This window comes from Phyllostomus discolor, chromosome 12 (assembly GCF_004126475.2).
Source record: "Phyllostomus discolor isolate MPI-MPIP mPhyDis1 chromosome 12, mPhyDis1.pri.v3, whole genome shotgun sequence".
NCBI classification, from domain to species: Eukaryota; Metazoa; Chordata; class Mammalia; order Chiroptera; family Phyllostomidae; genus Phyllostomus; species Phyllostomus discolor.
Window position 1 is genome coordinate 27765227 of NC_040914.2, and position 18563 is coordinate 27783789.

Here is an 18563-nt window from a genome sequence, read left to right on the forward strand (position 1 = left end):
TACATATTTCTGAGGCTGTAATTTCTGTTAACATATCAAAAGTTATTAATATTATTGTAAATAAATTAATTTCTTCAGTTTTATTTTTTGTATGATAAATATTGATAGCTATAACCCACATAAACAAAATTATTTTGGGGGTTGTCCCTATTTTATAAGACTGTATGGATGCTCTGAATACAAAATGTTCGAGAGTCACTGAATAAAACAGCCCGTGGGCAGGGAGTCAGGGAGACAGAGGGACAGAGTTCTCCGTGCAGGAGGAGGGCTCGGGGCAGAGTCCCGGGTCCCCAGGCCTGGCTCCCAGAGTGTCAGCCAGAAGACCAGGGTGTCAGTCTGGGGCGGGGACTCTCAGTGTTGGAGTTTCCCTTCTCCATCTCACGGGACCTTTTCTGCCTGGAAACTCAAAACGCTACTGCACTTCTCCCTTGGATGTCCCAATCCTAGATCAGCCAATCAGCGTCACCGTGCTTTCTGATATAAAGTCCTCACTTAGTACTCAGATGCCCTCTTCCCCGACGCTCAGAGTCGGGTGATGGAACCCCAAACCCTGCTTCTGCTGCTCTCGGGGGCCCTGGCCCTGACCGAGACCTGGGCTGGTGAGTACGGGGTCGGGAGGGAACTACCTGTAAGGGGCCTAAGCGAGGGGACCCAGAGGGCAACAGCTAGCCTGCAGCACCCCAGGCCTAGACCCCACACCCCGGGCTCCCGCATCGGCTCCGCCCCTGCCCCTCCTCTCACCCCTCCTCGAAACCACCGCCTCATTCTCCCTGCCCCCCCCCCCCGGCCCCCTGCGCCCTGCGCCTACCCACCCGACTGAGGACCCAGGACGCCGGTCCTCCCCGCCCCCAGGACCCCACAGCTTCAGATATTTCCACACCTTCGTGACTGGACCGGGCCACGGGAAGAACCAGTACATCGCCCTGGGCTACGTGGACGACACGGAGATCTTGCGGTTCGACAGCGACACCGCGTGTCCGAGGCTGGAGCCGCGGGTGCCATGGCTGGAGCCGCTACTGGTGGAGCAGGAGGATCCAGATTGGTGGGACGAGCAGACGACGCAGGTCCTGGAGGACATCGAAGAGAGCTTCCGAGAGGACCTGAACTACCTGAGCAGCTGCTACAACGACAGCGAGGACGGTGAGCCACACGCGCCCGGGTCCTGCCACGACCCCCACGAGCACAGACCCACCGGGGGTCGCCCAAGGCTTCGAGTCAGAGCGCCCCCCCCCCCCGCCCCGCAGCCTGCCAGAAGCTCCAGGCCCCCAGGGCGGGAGGAGCCCCCGGGGATTTTGACCCTGGTTAGATTTTCATTCAGTTTAGGATTAATCCCCGAGGGGGTGGCACTAATCCGGACTGGGACACACTGGCCTTGGGCCTGAGCTAAGTGGTTGTGCCTAAACCTGTGGGCGGTGTCAGGGTCCCACACCCAGCAGGAAATGACCGGCTGCGTCGTGGGGTCGGACCGGCGCTTCCTCCACGGATACACTCAGTCGGCCTACGACCGCACCGAAACCTTCGACCTGGTTGTGGAGCGAGGCTGTTCCACCGAGGCTGACTCGGAGGTCCGGATCACTGTCGCTGTCGGGCGCGACACGGTGGAGGAACACGACGTGGATGGCTGGAGGGATTACCTGGAGGTCACCTGCGTGCGCTGGCTCCGCCTGTTCCTGAAGAAGGGGAGGGAGACCCTGCTCCGAGCAGGTACCAGGGCTTCTGCCTCCCCGAGGAGGGGACCTGTGGGCTGGGGCGGCTTCCTACAAGGAGAGGAGGGAAATGGGGCAGTGCCAGAATGTCCCTCCTGCTCCAGAGAGGGAAGAGTCCCCCAAGTGTCCTTATTCTGTGACATCCCTTGGACCCACCTTTCTCTAAAGGAATAAGGGACCCAGCCTCTCCCTGAAACACCCCACAGCCATTCTCTCACCTGGTGCACCAGGACGCTCTCCCTGGTTCTCAGGCTGAGACCCTCTCTGGAGGCCTTACTACTGATTTTCTGAGTCATCAGCCTCTACCTGAGTCTGTGTCTCCCCTTAAAGACCCGGACACTCCTACCCCAGGTTCTCACCAGGATTCTGGAATTTTCTAAGGAATAGGAGATTATCCCATGTGCCTCTGTCCAAGCTGGTGTCTGGGTGTTGCTCTCCCTTCCCCCACCCTGCTGTCCTGTCCACTCTCAAGGTGGTCACATGAGCACTGCTGGAGTGTCCCATGACCATTCAGAGTTCCCAAATTTTCTCACCCTCCCCTCAGACCCTCCAAAAACACACATGACCCGCCACCCCATCTCTGACCATGAGGTCACCCTGAGGTGCTGGGCCCTGGGCTTCTACCCTTCGAACATCACCCTGACCTGGCAACGTGATGGGGAGAACCTGACCCAGGACATGGAGCTGGTGGACACCAGGCCTGCAGGGGACGGGACCTTCCAGAAGTGGGCAGCTGTGGCCGTGCCCCCTGGAGAGGAGCAGAGATACACATGCCATGTGCAGCACCAGGGGCTGCCTGAGCCCCTGACCCTGAGATGGGGTGAGGAGGGGACAGAGCCTCTCCTCAGGGTGTCCCTGAACAGGGTCAGGACTCAGGCCTGAGGTTGACCTCTCACCTTCCCCTCACAGACCCCCCTCCTCAGACCGCCATCACCATCGTGGGCATCATTGCTGCCCTGGGTCTCCTTGGAGCTGTGGTCACTGCAGCTGTGCTGTGGAGGAGGAAGAGCTCAGGTGGGCAAGGAGTGGGGCTGAGTTTCCTGTCCCCCTGGGGGTCAAGCCAAGGTGGAAGTGTGTTCTGCCTCCTTAATGGGCATCGTGTCCCCACAGGGTGCTTGTCCATCTGGGGCCTGTTTCCTAACACTGACTCTTCAGTGAGGCCTGTGGGAAAGTGAGGGACACATTTATCACGTGATGGTTCCAGCGATGGGAACTGGTTCCCAGCTGTCACAGATCAGAGTGTAGGGTCTCTGCTATGACAGATGTCCAGGTGGGTTGCTGATTCACTCCCTACACATGTACTTACTCTGTGTTTCCTGATCCTACCCTGGGTGTTGTCACAGTTCTGGAACCTTCCCTGTGCTTCAGGAGTATGGGGCTCCTTTAGGGTCACGGGACCCAGCCTTCGCCCTGACGTCTTACAGAACATTTTGTTCCCACAGGCAGAGGCAGGGAGAACAACACTCAGGCTGCCTGTAAGTCTGGGTGTTGGGGAGGTGACATCTGGGACCCTTGGGAGAGTGTGGGCTGGAGTCTGTGAGGAGGGCTCCCCCACCCTGTAACTCTGCTGTTGGGTCTTCCCCAGGCAGTGACAGCACCCAGGGCTCTGGGGTATCTCTCGAAGCTTTTACTTGTGAGGTTGAGTGGGCAGGAAGTGGGGGGCATTGGGACAGAAGGGCATGACTGGGGTTTAGGGATTCTCAGAGTGGGACATTCTGAGCATATGGTGGGCTGGGGGGGAATGTGACACTTCTGAGACTGACCTGAATTTGTTCATGACAACTTTCTTTCCCAGGTAACAGAGTTGCTTTCTACGGGACTTGGTGCTGAAACAGTCACTGAAGCCTCCCCTTGGGACTTTAAGGATCCCTGACTGCTCTTTCTGCAACCAGCATCGGAACATGTCTGTGTTCTTAGCAGCATCAGTGAGGGGCTGGTGACCAGGCCACCCTCCCCTGGGACCTGTGTCCTCTCCCCTGGGGACTGTCCTGTCCTAGCAGAGTTGGGGTAAGGCCATCCCCTTCCTGGTCACTCCTCGAGTAAGTCATCTTTGTTGCTCCTTTGTCCTTGCTGCTTCAGGAGAACCTTGTCCCACCAGGACCTGGGATCCCAAGGACTTAATTGTCACCTGGCTCTTGTCGTGGCTCCAGGACTGTGCTCAGTGAGGACTTCCTGTAGCCATGTCAGCCTGGATCATGGCTGGGCATACCCATTGGCCCCTTTTGGGCATTTGTTGTTTCTTTTTGTAGGTATTATACTTATTGTTGCTTTTTGGAAATAGAATTATTTGGCCCTGGGTTGTGTGACTCAGTGGACTGAGCACCAGCTGCAAACCAAAGGGTTGCCAGTTTGATTCCCAGTCTAGAGTACATGCCTGGGTCTGTGCCTGGTCCCCAGTAGAGGGCGCTCTAGAGGGAACCACACCTTGATGTTTCCCTCTGTTTCTCCAAACAATCCTTCCTCACTCTCTAAAAATAAATAAATAAAATCTTTTAAAAATAAAATAAAATTATTGGGGTGTGTTTATTAAATTATTGGGTTGTGCTCTTATTAAAGTTATTGGGGTGCATTGGTTAACAGGATCATGGAGGTTTCAGGTGTACATTTCCATGATACAGGATCTGTACATTGCACTGTGTGCCCACCACCCAGAGACGAACCATCTTCCGTTACCAGGTACGAGGCCCCTCCTCCCCCAACCCTCTTCCCTCTGGGGGCCACCACACTGCTCTCTGTGTCCATGAGTTTCAGGTTTATATTCCACCTGTGACTAAAATCATAGGGTTCTTAGCTTTTTCTTTCTTTCTTCTTTTTAAGATTTTATTTATTTATTTTTAGAGAGGGAAGGGAGGGAAAAAGAGAGAGAGAAACCAATGTGCGGTTGCTGGGGGGCCATGGCCTGCAGCCCAGGCATGTGCCCTGACTGGGAATCGAACCTGCGATGCTTTGGTTCGCAGCCCACGCTCAATCCACTGAACTACACCAGCTAGGGCTTAACCAATTAATTTCACTTAGCATAATATTCTCACAGTCCATCCATGTTGTCACAAAGGGCAATATTTTGGTTTTCCTATGGATGAATAGGTTCGGTGTATGAGTTTTCATCTCATCCTCCTCTGGGTGTCCCCCATGTGACAGCAACAGGAGGCATTTTGCCTGTCATTGTCCCCACATGACCAGGGTGGCCCCTGCACTCAGGAATCTGTGGTGTCGAGAGGGTAAGTTTCAGACCCATCCTGCTCTTACCTCCCTGGGCGTGATTATTCTCCCACCTTTTCCCAGCCTCCTCCAGGGAACGAGTTTCTGGAATCAGCAGAGAGCAGGGGCCTGTAATGTCTCATCTCAGACATGGTCCTGCTGCGATTCTGCTCTGCTCGGCCGCCGTCTCCCCCGGCCCTTCACTCTAGTGGGGGCCCCAGTGCAAACTCGGGGATTCAGAGAGCAGAGGCCCTTGCAGGTTTAGGGGGACAGCACCATGGGGACTTGCAGGGGCATCGATGGCAGCGTGAGTGCAGGTTGTGCTGTGGCTGCCACAGAACAGCTGGAGGCTGGGGCCACATCAATAAAGACACTGTCACTACAATAGGGAGTTGTCCCACAGTGATGGGTCACTCAACTAGTAGTTTTTGAGTACTGGGTAGATGACACACCATTTTTACACCTGGAATACCAACATGTCATGGAGATATTTCAAGAATGGGTCCAAACCATCACAATAAAGTGAGTCTCACAAACTTCTTGGTTCCATTGTGAATATAAATGTTAGGCTTATGCTGTACTGTAGTCTATTGTGTGTTCAATAATACTATGTCTAAAAATAATATATATTTTATTAAAATATACTTTGTCACTAATAAAAATGCTAACTCTCATCTGATCCTTTAGTGAGTTGTAATCTTTTTGCCAGTAGGAAATCTTACCTTCAGCTGTAAAACAAACAAAGTCTGGCTGGGGGCTCGGCTGGAGCGTGGCCCACATACCAAAAGGTTATGGGTTCAATCTCTGTTAAGGTCATGTTCCTGGCTTGCATGTTCAATTTCTGCTAAGGGTGGGCACCTCAGGGAACCAATCAATGTTCCTCTTACATCAATCTCTCTCTCTCTCCCTCTGCCTTCCTCTCTCTATAAAACCTGTAACAACAATCCTCAGGTGAGGATGAAAATTAAACAGTGCAGATCTGTGAAGTGCAGCAGCCTGCTGCATACCTGTGCGTCAGTGAACCGAGCACGGGCTGAATGGCCGGCCTTACGGAGCACATACTGGGTGGCAAAGGGACAGACTGTGCACTTAACCTGCAGATGAGATCCCTCTGTAACCAAATTACAGCAGCAGCAGCAGCAGCAGCAGCAGTAGGAGTTTCCTGTACATCACTCCTAGGAACCACTAGGTGGTCAGTCAGCACAACACAACTGTCTCCAGGGTAGCAGCTGCAGGGTGAAGGTGGTCACACGGAGTTCAAGTGTTATTAGGTGCAGAGAGCAAGAGTACTTTATTAAAAGCCTATCATCTGCTGGACATGTGTGCAATGTGATGAGAGGTCAGTAAACGCTCAACGGATTGAGGAACTGAAATAAACGAGCGCCCTGAACTCTTTTTTTTTCTTTTTTTATTTCAATCATTGTTCAAGTACAGTTTTCTCCCCCCCTACTCCCATTCCAGCCCACCCACCCAACCCTCCCCCCCTTTCCCCCCATTACCCCCCACCCCTAGTTTTTCTCCATGTGTCCTCCAAATTTGTTCCTGTAAACCCTACCCATTCCACCCTGAAATTCCCTCTTCTCTCCCCTCTGGCCACTGTCAGACTATCCCCTATTTCAGTGTCTTTGGTTATATTTTGCTAGGGGTTTTTTTATTTTGTTTTGTTGTTTAGATTCCTGTTAAAGGTGATATCATGTGGTATTTGTCTTTCACTGCCTGGCTTGTTTCGCTTAGCATAATGCTTTCCAGCTCCATCCACGCTGTTGCAAAGGGTATGAGCTCCTTCTTTCTTTCTGCTGCATAGAACTCTCCATACTAGTGTTTACAGACAAGAGGTACCGCAGGTGGCCCTCCTACGGGGAGGGGCGGAGAGTTCAGGGTGCAGGAGGAGGAGTCAAGGCAAAGCTGAGTCCCCAGCCCTGGATACACGTGACGCTCCACCTTTCGTCACTCCTAATGAGAACGAAGAGCACCAATCAGCTGCAGATCGGCCCTTGTGAGCGGCCTCAGCGGGAAAAGGAACTCCTTCTCGTCTGACGCTCTAGTCGGGCCCATGGCGCCCCAAACCCTCCTCCTGCTGCTCTCGGGGACCCTGGCGCTGACCCAGACCCGGCCGGGTGAGTGCGGGTTCGGGAGGGAACGGCCTCTGCTGGTCAGGAGGGAGGGACCCGGCGGAGGCGGGGGACCGGCGGAGACCGGTCTGCGGCGCCCCGGCACGGACTCCGGACTCACGGAGCGGCCCGCCTTCCACCGGCCCTACCGCTTTCCCGTCTCCTCTGCTCACCCGCGGCCCTCCTTTCTGTCTCCCGGGCGCCCAGCCCCTGCAGGCGCACCGCGAACCCAGGACACCCGTCCTCCCCGACTCCTGGCCCCCACACCCTGAAATATTTAAGCACCGCCATGTACGAACCGGGCCGCGAGAAATACCGGTACACCACGGTCGTCTACATGGAGGACATGCAGATCTTGAGTTACAGCTGCGACACCGCGGGCCCTAAGCTGCAGCCGCAGGTGCGGTGGATGGAGCAGCCGTGGGTGGAGCAGGAAGGCGCGCAGTTTCGGGATGAACAGACTCGGGAAATCCAGCACAAGGGACAGCGGAGCAGAGCGAACCTGAACAACCTGCGCACCTACTACAACCAGATCGAGGACGGTGAGCCACCCGCGCACGGTGCTCGGGGACGAACCCCATCCCCACGGACGGGCCGGGGTCGCCCGACTATCCGGTGGAGCCTCACCCAGAGGCCTTACCCCGGTGGGAGCGGGGAGGGGCTAACTCTGCGGGGCTGACTGCGGGGCGGGGTCAGGGTCTCACATTTGGCAGGAAGTGACCGGATGCACCGTGGGGTCCAATGGAAGCTTCCTCCACGGATTCAGTCTGTTCGCCTACAACGGCACCGACTACGTGGCCCTGAACCAGGACCTGCGCGCCTGCAATGCAGCCGCGGGGGTCAGCTGCAGCAACATTGTGCGGGTCCCTGACGCGGACGTTCAGAGGGTCTTCCTGGAGGACACGTGTGTGCGCCGGCTCCACCTGCTCCTGGAGAAGGGGAAGAAGACTCTGCTCCGAGCAGGTACCGGGGTGCGGGCCTCCCCGAGGAGGGGATCTGTGGGCTGGGGCGGCTTCCTACAAGGAGAGGAGGGGAATGGGGCAGCGTCAGTATCCCCCTCCTGCTCCGGAGAGAGAGGAGTCCCCCAGGTGTCCTTATTCTGTGACTCACCTGTGGGCCCAGCTTTCTCTAAAGGACAGTAAGGGACCCAGCCTCTCCCTGAAACACCCCACAGTGGTTCCCTCACACCCCGCAGCACCTGGTGCACCAGGACACTCTCCCTGGTTATTGGGCTGAGACCTTCTCTGGAGGCCTGACTCTGGCTTTTCTGAGTCATTCAGCCTCCACCTGAGTGTGTCTCTCCCCTTGGAGAACTGGAGATTCCTACTCTAGGTTCTTACCCTGATTCTGGAAATTTTGAAAAAATAGGAGATTATCCCATGTGCCTCTGTCCAGGCTGGTCTCTGGGTGGTACACTCCCTTCCCCCACCCCACTGCCCACTCACAGGGTGGTCACATGAGTGCTGCTGGAGTGTCCCACGACCATGCTGAGTTCCTGAATTTTCTCACCCTCCCCTCAGACCCTCCAAAGACACACCTGACCCACCACTCCATCTCTGACCACGAGGTCACCCTGAAGTGCTGGGCCCTGGGCTTCTACCCTTCGGACATCACCCTGACCTGGCAACGTGAAGGGGAGGACCTGACCCAGGACATGGAGCTGGTGGACACCAGGCCTGCAGGGGACGGGACCTTCCAGAAGTGGGCAGCTGTGGTCACGTCCCCTGGAAAGGAGCAGAGATACACGTGCCATGTGCAGCACCAGAGGCTACTCAAGCCCCTGACCCTGAGATGGGGTGAGGAGGGGACAGAGCCTCTCCTCAGGGTGTCCCTGAACAGGGTCAGGACTCAGGCCTGAGGTTGACCTCTCACCTTCCCTTCCCAGATCCCCCTCCTCAGACCTCCATCACCATCATCATCATGGGCATCGCTGCTGCCCTGGGTTTCCTTGGAGCTGTGATCACTGCAGCTGTGCTGTGGAAGAGGAAGTGCTCAGGTGGGCAAGGGGTGGGGCTGAGTTTCCTGTCCCCCTGGGGGTCAAGCCCAGGTGGAATTATGCTCTGCCTCCTTAATGGGCATCGTATCACAACACCAGTGCTTGTCCATCTGGGGGCCTATTTCCTAACACTGACTCTTTAGTGAGGCCCATGGGAAAGTGAGGGACACATTTATCACCTGATGATTCTAGCAATGGGGACTGATTCCCAGCTGTCAGATATCAGAGGGGAAGGTCCTTTCTGAGGACAGACGTCCAGATAGATGGTAAGTCCAGTCCCCACACATGTACTTTCCCCGTATTTCCTGATCCTACCCTGCGTGTTCAGTCACAGTTCTGGAACCTTCCCTGTGCTTCAGGAGTATGGGGCTCCTTTAGGGTCACGGGACCCAGCCTTCCCCCTGACTTCTCACAGAACATTTTCTTCCCACAGGCGGAAATGAGAAGAGCTACTTTCTGGCTGCCCGTAAGTCTGAGTGTTGGGGAGGTGACATCTGGGACCCTTGGGAGAGTGTGGGCTGGAGTCTGTGAGGGGGGCTCCCCCACCCCATAACTCTGCTGTTTGTCTTCCCCAGGTAGCAGCAGTGCCCAGGACTCTGAGGTGTCTCTCACAGCTAATAATGCTGACCCTGAGGGTAGGAAGTAGGGGGCATTGGGTCCTAGGGGCACAGCTGTGTTTGGGGATTCTCAGAGTGGGACATTCTGAGCATGTTGTGGGCTGGGGGGAATGTGACACTTCTGAGAGTGACCTGAATTTGTTCACAACAACTTTCTTTCCCAGAATGACAGAGCTGCCTTGTCTGGAACTTGGTGCTAAAACACTCACTACAGCCTCCCCTTGGAACTTTAAGGATCCCTGACTGCTGTTTCTGCACCAGCATCAGAATGTGTTTACATTTTCATCAGTATTATGTGAGGAGCTGGTCACTAGGCCACCCTCCCCACAGGGACCTGCGTCATCTCCCCTGGGGACTGTCCTGTCCTAGCAGAGCTGGAGTAAGGCCATCCTTATCCTGGTGTTTCTTCTGCTGCCTCATCTTCGTTGCTTCTTTGTCCTTGCTGCTTCAGGAGAACCTTGTCCCAGCAGGACTTGGGGTCCCAGGGACTTCAGCATCACCTGGGACTTGTCCTGGCTCCAGGACTGTGCTCAGTGAGGGCTTCCTGTGGGCTCGTCAGCCTGGGCTCAGGCCTGGGTCTTTTCCTCAACCTGTATCTTTTGGTTATTTGCTCTTTCTTTATTTTTGTATATGTTGTACCTATTTTTGTTTTCTTAAGTTATTATATATTAATGTATTTTTGTGCCTTTGGTTAATGGGATCATTTAGGATTTAGTCGTATATTTCTATGATATTGTGCAATGAGGAGTCACTCCACCGGTGGTTTTTGAATCCTGGGTAAGTGACTCTCCATTTTTACATCTGGAATCCAGACGCACCTGCAGACATTTGGTTTCATGTGTAGATGGACACAGTAAAGCAAGCATCACAATAAAGTGACTCACACAAACATTTTATTTTCCCTGAGTATATGATGTTAAGCTCATGGTAGCTTTAGTCCATAACTGTTAAAAAATATTATGTCTAAAAATTAATGTACAGCCCTGGCTGGTGTACTTTAGTGGATTGAGTGTGGGCTTGTGAACCAGAGGGACACGGGTTCGATTCCCAGTCAGGGCACATGCCTGGGTTGTGGGCCAAGTCCCCAGTGAGCGGAGGGTGGGAGGCAACCACATACTGATGTTTCCCTCTTTTTCTCCCTCCCTTCCCCTCTCTAAAAATAAAAATTTTTAGAAAGCAATGTGCATACCTTTATTAAAATATACTTTGTTGTTAATAAAAATGCTACCTATCATCTGAGCTGTTAGTGAGTTGTAATCTTTTGCTGGTGGGAAATCTTACCTTCAATTTCAAAGCAAACACAGCCTGGCTGGGGGGGCTCAGTTGGAGCATCGCCCCACACACCAAAGGTTACAGGTTCCATCTCCGTTGAGGGCATGTGCCCAGCCAGGGTTGAATTTCTCGTTAGGGTGGGTACAGGAGGCAACCAACTGGTTCTTTCACATCGATGTTTCTCTCTCTCTCTCTCTCTCTCTCTCTCTCTCTCTGCCTTCCTCTCTGTAAAATTAGTAACAACAATCCTGGGTGAGGACGAAAATTTAAAATGCAGATCTGTGAAGTTCAGCAGCATGCTCTATACCTGTACCTCAGTGAACCGAGCACAGGCTGAATGGCCGGCCTCACAGAGCCCGTGTTGTGTGGCAAAGGGACAGACTGAGCCCTGTGACCACAGTCAGTGAGGAAAGAGTCCCCGTGAGCAGGTGGGAGGTGCTGTGGAGAAGGGGACGCACTGGAGTGTGTTGGGAGGGGCAGGAGGCCTGTTAGAATTTGTGTGGTCAGCATGGGCCTCACAAGAAGGTGGCCTTGGAGGAAAGATGAGGACATGAGCCATTGCCCATGAGGATGTCTGGGCCAGGCTCCCCCTGCCCTTCAGGCAGGGGGCCTCCCATGCAGGCACCCTGGGGAGGGAGCCTCTGTGTGTGGTTTGGGACAGCCAGGAGGCTGGTGTGGCTGCAGCAGAGTCTTGGGAGGGGTCAGATTCTGGCCACATCGTGCAGGCCCGAGGAACGCTGAAAGAGTTTTCACCTTGAGGGAGTCAGTTTTGAGCAAAGACAGATACAATGTGACTTTTACTGAATTTTATTTTTTAGATTTTATATATTTATTTTTAAACAGAGGGGAAAGGGGGAAGAAAAAAAGGGAGAATAACATCAATATGTGGTTTCTTCTCGCTCACTCCCCACAGAAGGGGGAGTGGGGTTTGGACCTGGTCAGAAGCCCAGCCATGTGCCCTGACTGGGAATCAAATCTGTCACCCTTTGCTTCACAGTCTGGCACTCAATCCACTGAGCCACACCAGCCAGGGCTATTTAATTTTTTTTAGTTACAGAAAGATTTATTTTAAAATTACTAGTATGTATATATAGCAGAAGTGACTTAGATTAAAAGCTCCAAAGTCTGGTTTCCCATAGCTGTTAGTGTATCCACACCTTCACCCCATTTATTAAGCTGTTCTACATAACTTTACATTCATGCACTTATCATGAGGTGTGGAGACAACCCGGGAGGGACAGACTGTGTGCCACATGAAAAGGGGACCGCACAACTCCCCAGTGATGTTCCCTGTGACCACCTGTGCTCCATGCACTATTCAGGGTTTCTTCCTGCACATCTGAATGTGGCCTTTTGTGCCTCTGGCTGTGGCTGGTTAAGTCCCCTGATTCTAACGGATTGCTGCTTTGTTGCCTAGGGGTCACCCCAAGCTTTCAGGCCCCCCTCTTGTAGAACTCAGGGGTGTCCATGTGGGGTTCAGAGAGGAATACCTGCTTAAAGCAGGAGCTGTTCCGGTGTCCATTGTCCCTAACCCACTGCAGACACTGCTCTCATTCTGCAGATGCTGAGTCCTGGAAGGTCATGGCCAAGGAACCAAATTCCTTAGTGGCTTCTTCTGAGACTTCCTCCCCAAGAGAGAGCCCTTGGTCCACAAGGTCAGTCTGGCTGCTGGGCTGAGAACAGAATCAGGAGACAAGGGACCAGCGAGGCAGGAGGGAAAGGTGTGGGGAAGCTCCCATGGTTCCACGCTGCAGGTGCTGGGTGTTCTGATGGGGCTGTGAGCAGTGGAAACAGGGGGAAGGGGCTGGACACTGAATGCATTTGGAAGATGGAGTTCACAGCATTTCCTAAGGGTTTCATCTGGGGTGTGGGGAAGGAGTCAAGAAAGACACTCCAGACTTCAGCCAAGATGAGGCATAGGTAGACACATTGTGCCTCCTCGCACAACCAAGATAGTGACAACAACAATTTAGAAACAGAATAACAACCAGAACTGACAGAAAATGGAACTGTATGGAAGTCAGACAACTAAGGAGTTAAAACAGACAAGTTCATCCAAACTGATAAGAGGGGCGGAGAGGGGTCACGACACAACGAACAGTGGGACCGAGCTCGGAAGGCATCCTGGGCACGCAAGACTTGCATGCAAGTGGCAGCTGGCAGACCCAGGCCAAGGGGTGGCACCCAGCAGGCCCAGCAACTTGGCGATTGTGAAGCAAGGCACTGCGCGCAACCCAGGGTCCCAGCGCTGGGTAATAGAGCCTCGGGGCACTGATTGAAAACACCTGTGGGGGTTGAGGCACAGGATGAGACTCCCAGCCTCACAGGACAGTTCGTTGGAGAGACCCACTGGGTCCTAGAATGTACCCAAGCTCACCCACATGGGAATTAGCACCAGAAAGGCTGAGTTTGCTTGGAGAAAGCGGTAGAAGGGACTGAAGTCTGATACAGAGCGAAGCAAGCACCATCGTTCCCTCTCAGACACAGCATCACAACCCAGTGACTGGGTTGCCCCGCCCTGATGAACACCTAAGGCTCTGCCCCTCATACCCAACAGGCACAACAAGCCAAAAAAAAAAAAAAAACAAACAAAAAGGTCCAAACGGAAGAACAGATCAAAGCTCCAGAACAAATACAACCAAGTGACCAAGAGGTAGCCAACCTATCAGATGCACAGTTCAAAGCACTGGTGATCAGGATGCTCACAGAATTGGTTGAATATGGTCCCAAATTACATGAAAAAATGAAGGCTATGCTAAGTGAAATGAAGGAAAATGCACAGGGAACCATCATTGATAGGAAGAAAACTGGGACTCAGATCAATGGAGTGGACCAGAAGGTAGAAAGGAAACAACCAAACAGAAAAGAATGAAGAAACAAAAAATTTAAAAATGAGGAGAGGCTTAGGAACCTCCAGGACATCTTTAAACATTCCAACATCCAAATTATAAGGGTGCCAGAAGGGGAAGAGGAAGAGCAACCAGTGGAAAACTTATTTGAACAAATAATAAAGGAGAACTTCTCCAATCTGGCAAAGGAAATAGACTTCCAGGAAGTCCAGGAAGCTCAGAAAGTCCCAAAGAAGTAGAACCCAAGGAGGAACACACCGAGGCACATCATAATTACATTAGCCAAGATTAAAATGAAGGAGGGAATCCCAGAAGCAGCAATAGATAAAGAGACAGTAACCTACAAAGGAGTTCCCATCAGACTGTCAGCTGATTTCTCAAAAGAGACCTTGCAGGCAAGAAGGGGCTGGAAAGAAGTATTCCAAGTTATGAAAGGCAAGGACCTACATCCAAGATTGTTCTATCCAGCAAAGCTTTCATTTAGAATGGAAGGGCAGATAAAGTGCTTCTCAGATAAGGTCAAGTTAAAGAAGTTCATCATCACCAAGCCCTTATTTTATAAAATATTAAAGGGACTTATCTAAGAAAAAGAAGATAAAAAACATGTATAGTAAAATGATAGCAAACTCATGATTATTAACAACCACACCTAAAACAAAAACAAAAACAAGAACAAACTAAGCAAACAACTAGAACAGGAACAGAACCACAGAAATGGAGATCACATGGAGGGTTAGCAACAGGGAAGTGTGAGGAGGAGAGAGGGGGCAAAGGTACAAAGAATAAGTAGCATAGATGGTAGATAGAAAATAGACAGGGGGAGGGCAAGAATAGTATTGGAAATGTAGAATCGAAAGAACTTATGACACATGGACATGAACTAAAGGGGCAGAATGTGGGTGAGAGGGTGTGTGCAGGGTGGAGGGGAATGAAGGAGGGGTGATGGAACAACTGTAATAACATAATCAATAAAATATATTTTTAAGCCCTGGCTGGCGTAGCTCAGTGGATTGAGCATGGGCTGCGAACCAAAGTGTCGCAGGTTCAATTCCCAGTCAGGGTACATGCCTGGGTTGCAGGCCATGACCCCCAGCAACCGCACATTGATGTTTCTCTCTCTCTCTCTCTCTTTCTCCCTCCATTCCCTCTCTAAAAATAAATAAATAAAATCTTTAAAAATATATATATTTTTAAAAAAGGACAACCCACATTTTTACTGTGCCTGCAGAAAGATGGGGTTACATCAGCAGAGATGGGGAAGACACTGGTGGAGCATGTGAGGGGGAGGGGTGGGCATTTCAAGCACTCAGAGGATGAAAAGGTCAAGGTGAGATTTCTGTTAGAAACACCAGTGAGGTGTCAGGATGGACAGATGAGTGTGGGGACCTTGAGGAGAAATGCCTGGGCTCAAGACACAGATGTGGAGGTGATGCTATGAAAATGACATTTAAAGCCTTGAGCATGGATGAGGCCACCAAGGGATCCAGGACTCAGAAAAGGGAAGAACAAGGACTGGACACTGCACCTTCCTGTCCCAACAGTGGTGATAGTTACCTTGGTCACTCACCCAGGTTGGTGATGGCCAGGTCTCCCCATCATACAGTCACCATTTGGTGTTTGTCATTGATTAGTAATTTACAGGGAGATAGTCTGAGATTGTCCTGCTGTGCTGTTCACCACTTCTATACTCACCCTCCTTATACCTGTCCAAAAACTGATGCATATTTTATCCCCTTGCTGAAGACAATCCTAGGAAATGGAGATGTGCTTTCTACATTATTTTGTCTCTTTATTTTTTTTGTATTTCTCCCATATGCTGGCGTGTTACATGTAAAATAAGGGTTGTTTCATGGAGGTGCTACTGTCTACATGTGAAGATTTAAAAGAATTCTCACTGGAGGATCTTTTTGCTGGTTTTAGAGAGAGGAGAGGGAGACAGAGACAGAGACAGAGAGAAACATAGAGCAGTTACCTCCTGCCTGTGCCCTTATTGAGGATTGTACCCACAACCTAGATGGGTGCCCTGTCTGAGGATCTGACCCGCAACCTTTTGGTGTATGACACTCCAATGAAATGAGCCACAGGGCCTGGGTTGAAGTTTTCGTTCTTGTTTTTTACACTTGACCCTCTGTGAAGTTTGTCGATTGGATGAAATGCTATTAAAATGTCTCAAATCTGCCATTTAAAATTTCCATAGAAATTTTATTTTATCATTGAAAAATAAAAGTGGGGGTTTTGTTTTCCTTTTGTGCTATTCATTTTTTTAAGATTGTACTTATTATTTTTAGAGAGAAAGGAAGAAGAAAGAGAGAGGGAGGTCCCGCTGAGGACCTGGCCAGAACCCAAACATGTGCCCTGACTAGGAATCGAACTGGTGACCCTTTGGTTCATAGCCTGTGCTCAATCCACTGAGCCACCCCAGCCAGGGTATGTATTCATTTGTTTTTCCTCTGTTTTTATTTTCTTTTGAAGCAGTCTTGTATTTTTTATATTTTATATAAATTACTGGTTTTAAATTATTGCTTTTTTAGTGGTTGTTGTAGTCATTATAAAATACATTTCCAGTGCAGCTATCTGAAAGAAATCACCTTTTTATGGGAATATTTGAAGTTTTTCCCTAAGTTTTATCTTCTCAATGTGGATATGGATAATTCCTGACACACATTGCCACATAATCCAATACATTCCAGAAAAATATTATTACACAGTGGGTGTAGATTTTATTCCATAGATTTTATTCCTGGCAGATAAAAATGTGTTTACATATATTATTTTATCTTTATTTCATTCATATTTCTCCAATATGCTGTCAGGTTATACAGAATGTAGATATTGTCTAGTGGGTAGTTTCTCCTTTATCTTTAATTTTTATTAAAAAATTTTTATCCTCACCTAAGGACATTTTTTCTTTGCTTTTAGAGAGAGAAGAAGGGAGAGAGAGAAAGATGGATACAAGAGAAGCATGAATTAGTTGCCTCCTATTCACACCCTGATGGGGGATTCAATCAGCAACCCTTCGATTACAGGACGATGCTCACAGAGCCACACCAACCAGGGCTAGATTTCCCTTTTAAACTGGATTTTACTTACATGGCTGATGCTCAGTAAAGTGTGTGATTTAGATGAGTGAAGTCATATTAAGGAAGGTGTAGAAATCATCTAGTTAGAACTACTGTTGCTGGTGGGAATGCATAATGGTACAGCCACTCCAAAAAAACAGTTAATTAATGTCTCAGAAAAAATACTCATCTTGGTTGGGTGGCTCATTTGGTTGGAGCATCATCCCTACACGAAAAGGTTCAGGGTTTGATTCTCCTGATTCTCCATCAGGGCACATTCCTAAGTTGCAGGTTCAATCCCCGGTCAGGGTGTGTATGGGAGGCAACAGATTGATGTCTCTCTCTCTCTCTCTCTCACACACATACACACACACGCGTGCGCGCACACACACACACACACACACAGTAAAGAAGTGGATACACATGGTCCAGCACAAAGAATGCCTCTTTTTTAATACAAGATCTTTTACTTCAAAATCAGAAGCATGTGATTCTATAAATAACAGTATCACACTCAAGCACACCATATAACATTTTAGGTGGAATGTTCAAATTGCTTCCCAGCTCATGTGAGACATTCACGTACCCTACCAACCACACTCAAGTAAGCCTTACTTCTGCTGGACCCTGTATTTGTGTGTGTGGAATATTAGCCATGAAGAAGAATGAAGTCTTGCCATCTGCGACCATGTGAATAGACCTAGAGAGTATTATGCTCAGTGAAATAAGTCAGAGAAAGACAAATACAAGTGTGATTATACTTATGGGTGAAATCTAAAAAACTATGCAAATAAACAAAACAAGCTGACTTGTAGATACAGAAAAACTGATTGTTGCCAGAGGGTTGGTCAATGGGGGTATGGGCAGAAAGTTGAAGGGAATTAAGAGGTACAAACTTATAGTTATGACATAAATAAGTCACAGGGATGTACAACACAGCAAAGGGAATATAGTCAATAGTATCACAGTAAATTTGTAGGGTGACGGATGATGGCAGACCTTTTGAGGTGATCACTTTCTAAGGTATATGAACATAAAACCCCACTATGTTCCACACCTGAAACTAATATAATATTGTATGTCAACTGTACTTTAATTAAGAGGAGTTTTGCATTCCAGAATGAAACAAACAAATGAACAAACAAACAAAAACATCCCATCCCTCTCAAACAGTTCACACACCAAATGGGAGTGATGGATATGCTAAGGGCACAAGGATGAGTCTCTGGTTGAGAAAAACAGCACAGAGAGAAGGAAGGAAGGGAAGGGAGGGAAGGGAAGGGGAGGGGAGGGGGGGGGGGGGGGAGAGGGGGGAAGAGAAAGAAGGGAAGGAAGGAAGGAAGGAAGGAAGGAGGGAAGGAAGGAAGGAAGGAAGGGAGGGAGGAAGCAAGCTAGGGAACCTCTGGAACAGTATAAGGAAAAGGGTTTTAAAATCCAAAGAAGCCAATTGGCAAGAAAGGGACCTCATCAATCCTGACACCATCTTCCGGGCCAGTTCCTAAGGCTCACAAGCCAGGAGGGAGAAGCAAGAAGCTACATGCAAAGATTTCTTCTCTTTTTATTGGGCAAGGTGGGTTCTGGGTGACTGGCTTCACGGTGGAAGGGAAACACTGCCTCACCTGGGCTTTCAGGCTCACCTGTGTTTCTCCAGCTTCTCCTTCCTTCACGGCCTCTACTGATCGCAAGACAGTCCACACCCAAGTTTGATGTTGGTGCTCTGGGGGATCTGGGCCATGCCTAAGACAAGAACTTCAG

At 50.4% G+C, this 18563-nt stretch overlaps 1 protein-coding gene across 1 annotated transcript; it reads left to right on the top strand.

Annotated features, from left to right (window-relative positions):
- Positions 1 to 514: 514 nt before the first annotated feature.
- Positions 515 to 9727, top strand: LOC114510788 (patr class I histocompatibility antigen, A-2 alpha chain-like). The gene is made up of 7 exons (XM_036013350.1): positions 515 to 599; positions 853 to 1140; positions 1420 to 1704; positions 2251 to 2526; positions 2616 to 2720; positions 3149 to 3181; positions 9587 to 9727. The coding sequence occupies exons 1-7, from the start codon at positions 536 to 538 to the stop codon at positions 9655 to 9657; spliced, it is 1122 nt and encodes a 373-aa protein (XP_035869243.1). The 5' UTR covers positions 515 to 535; the 3' UTR covers positions 9658 to 9727.
- Positions 9728 to 18563: the final 8836 nt, after the last annotated feature.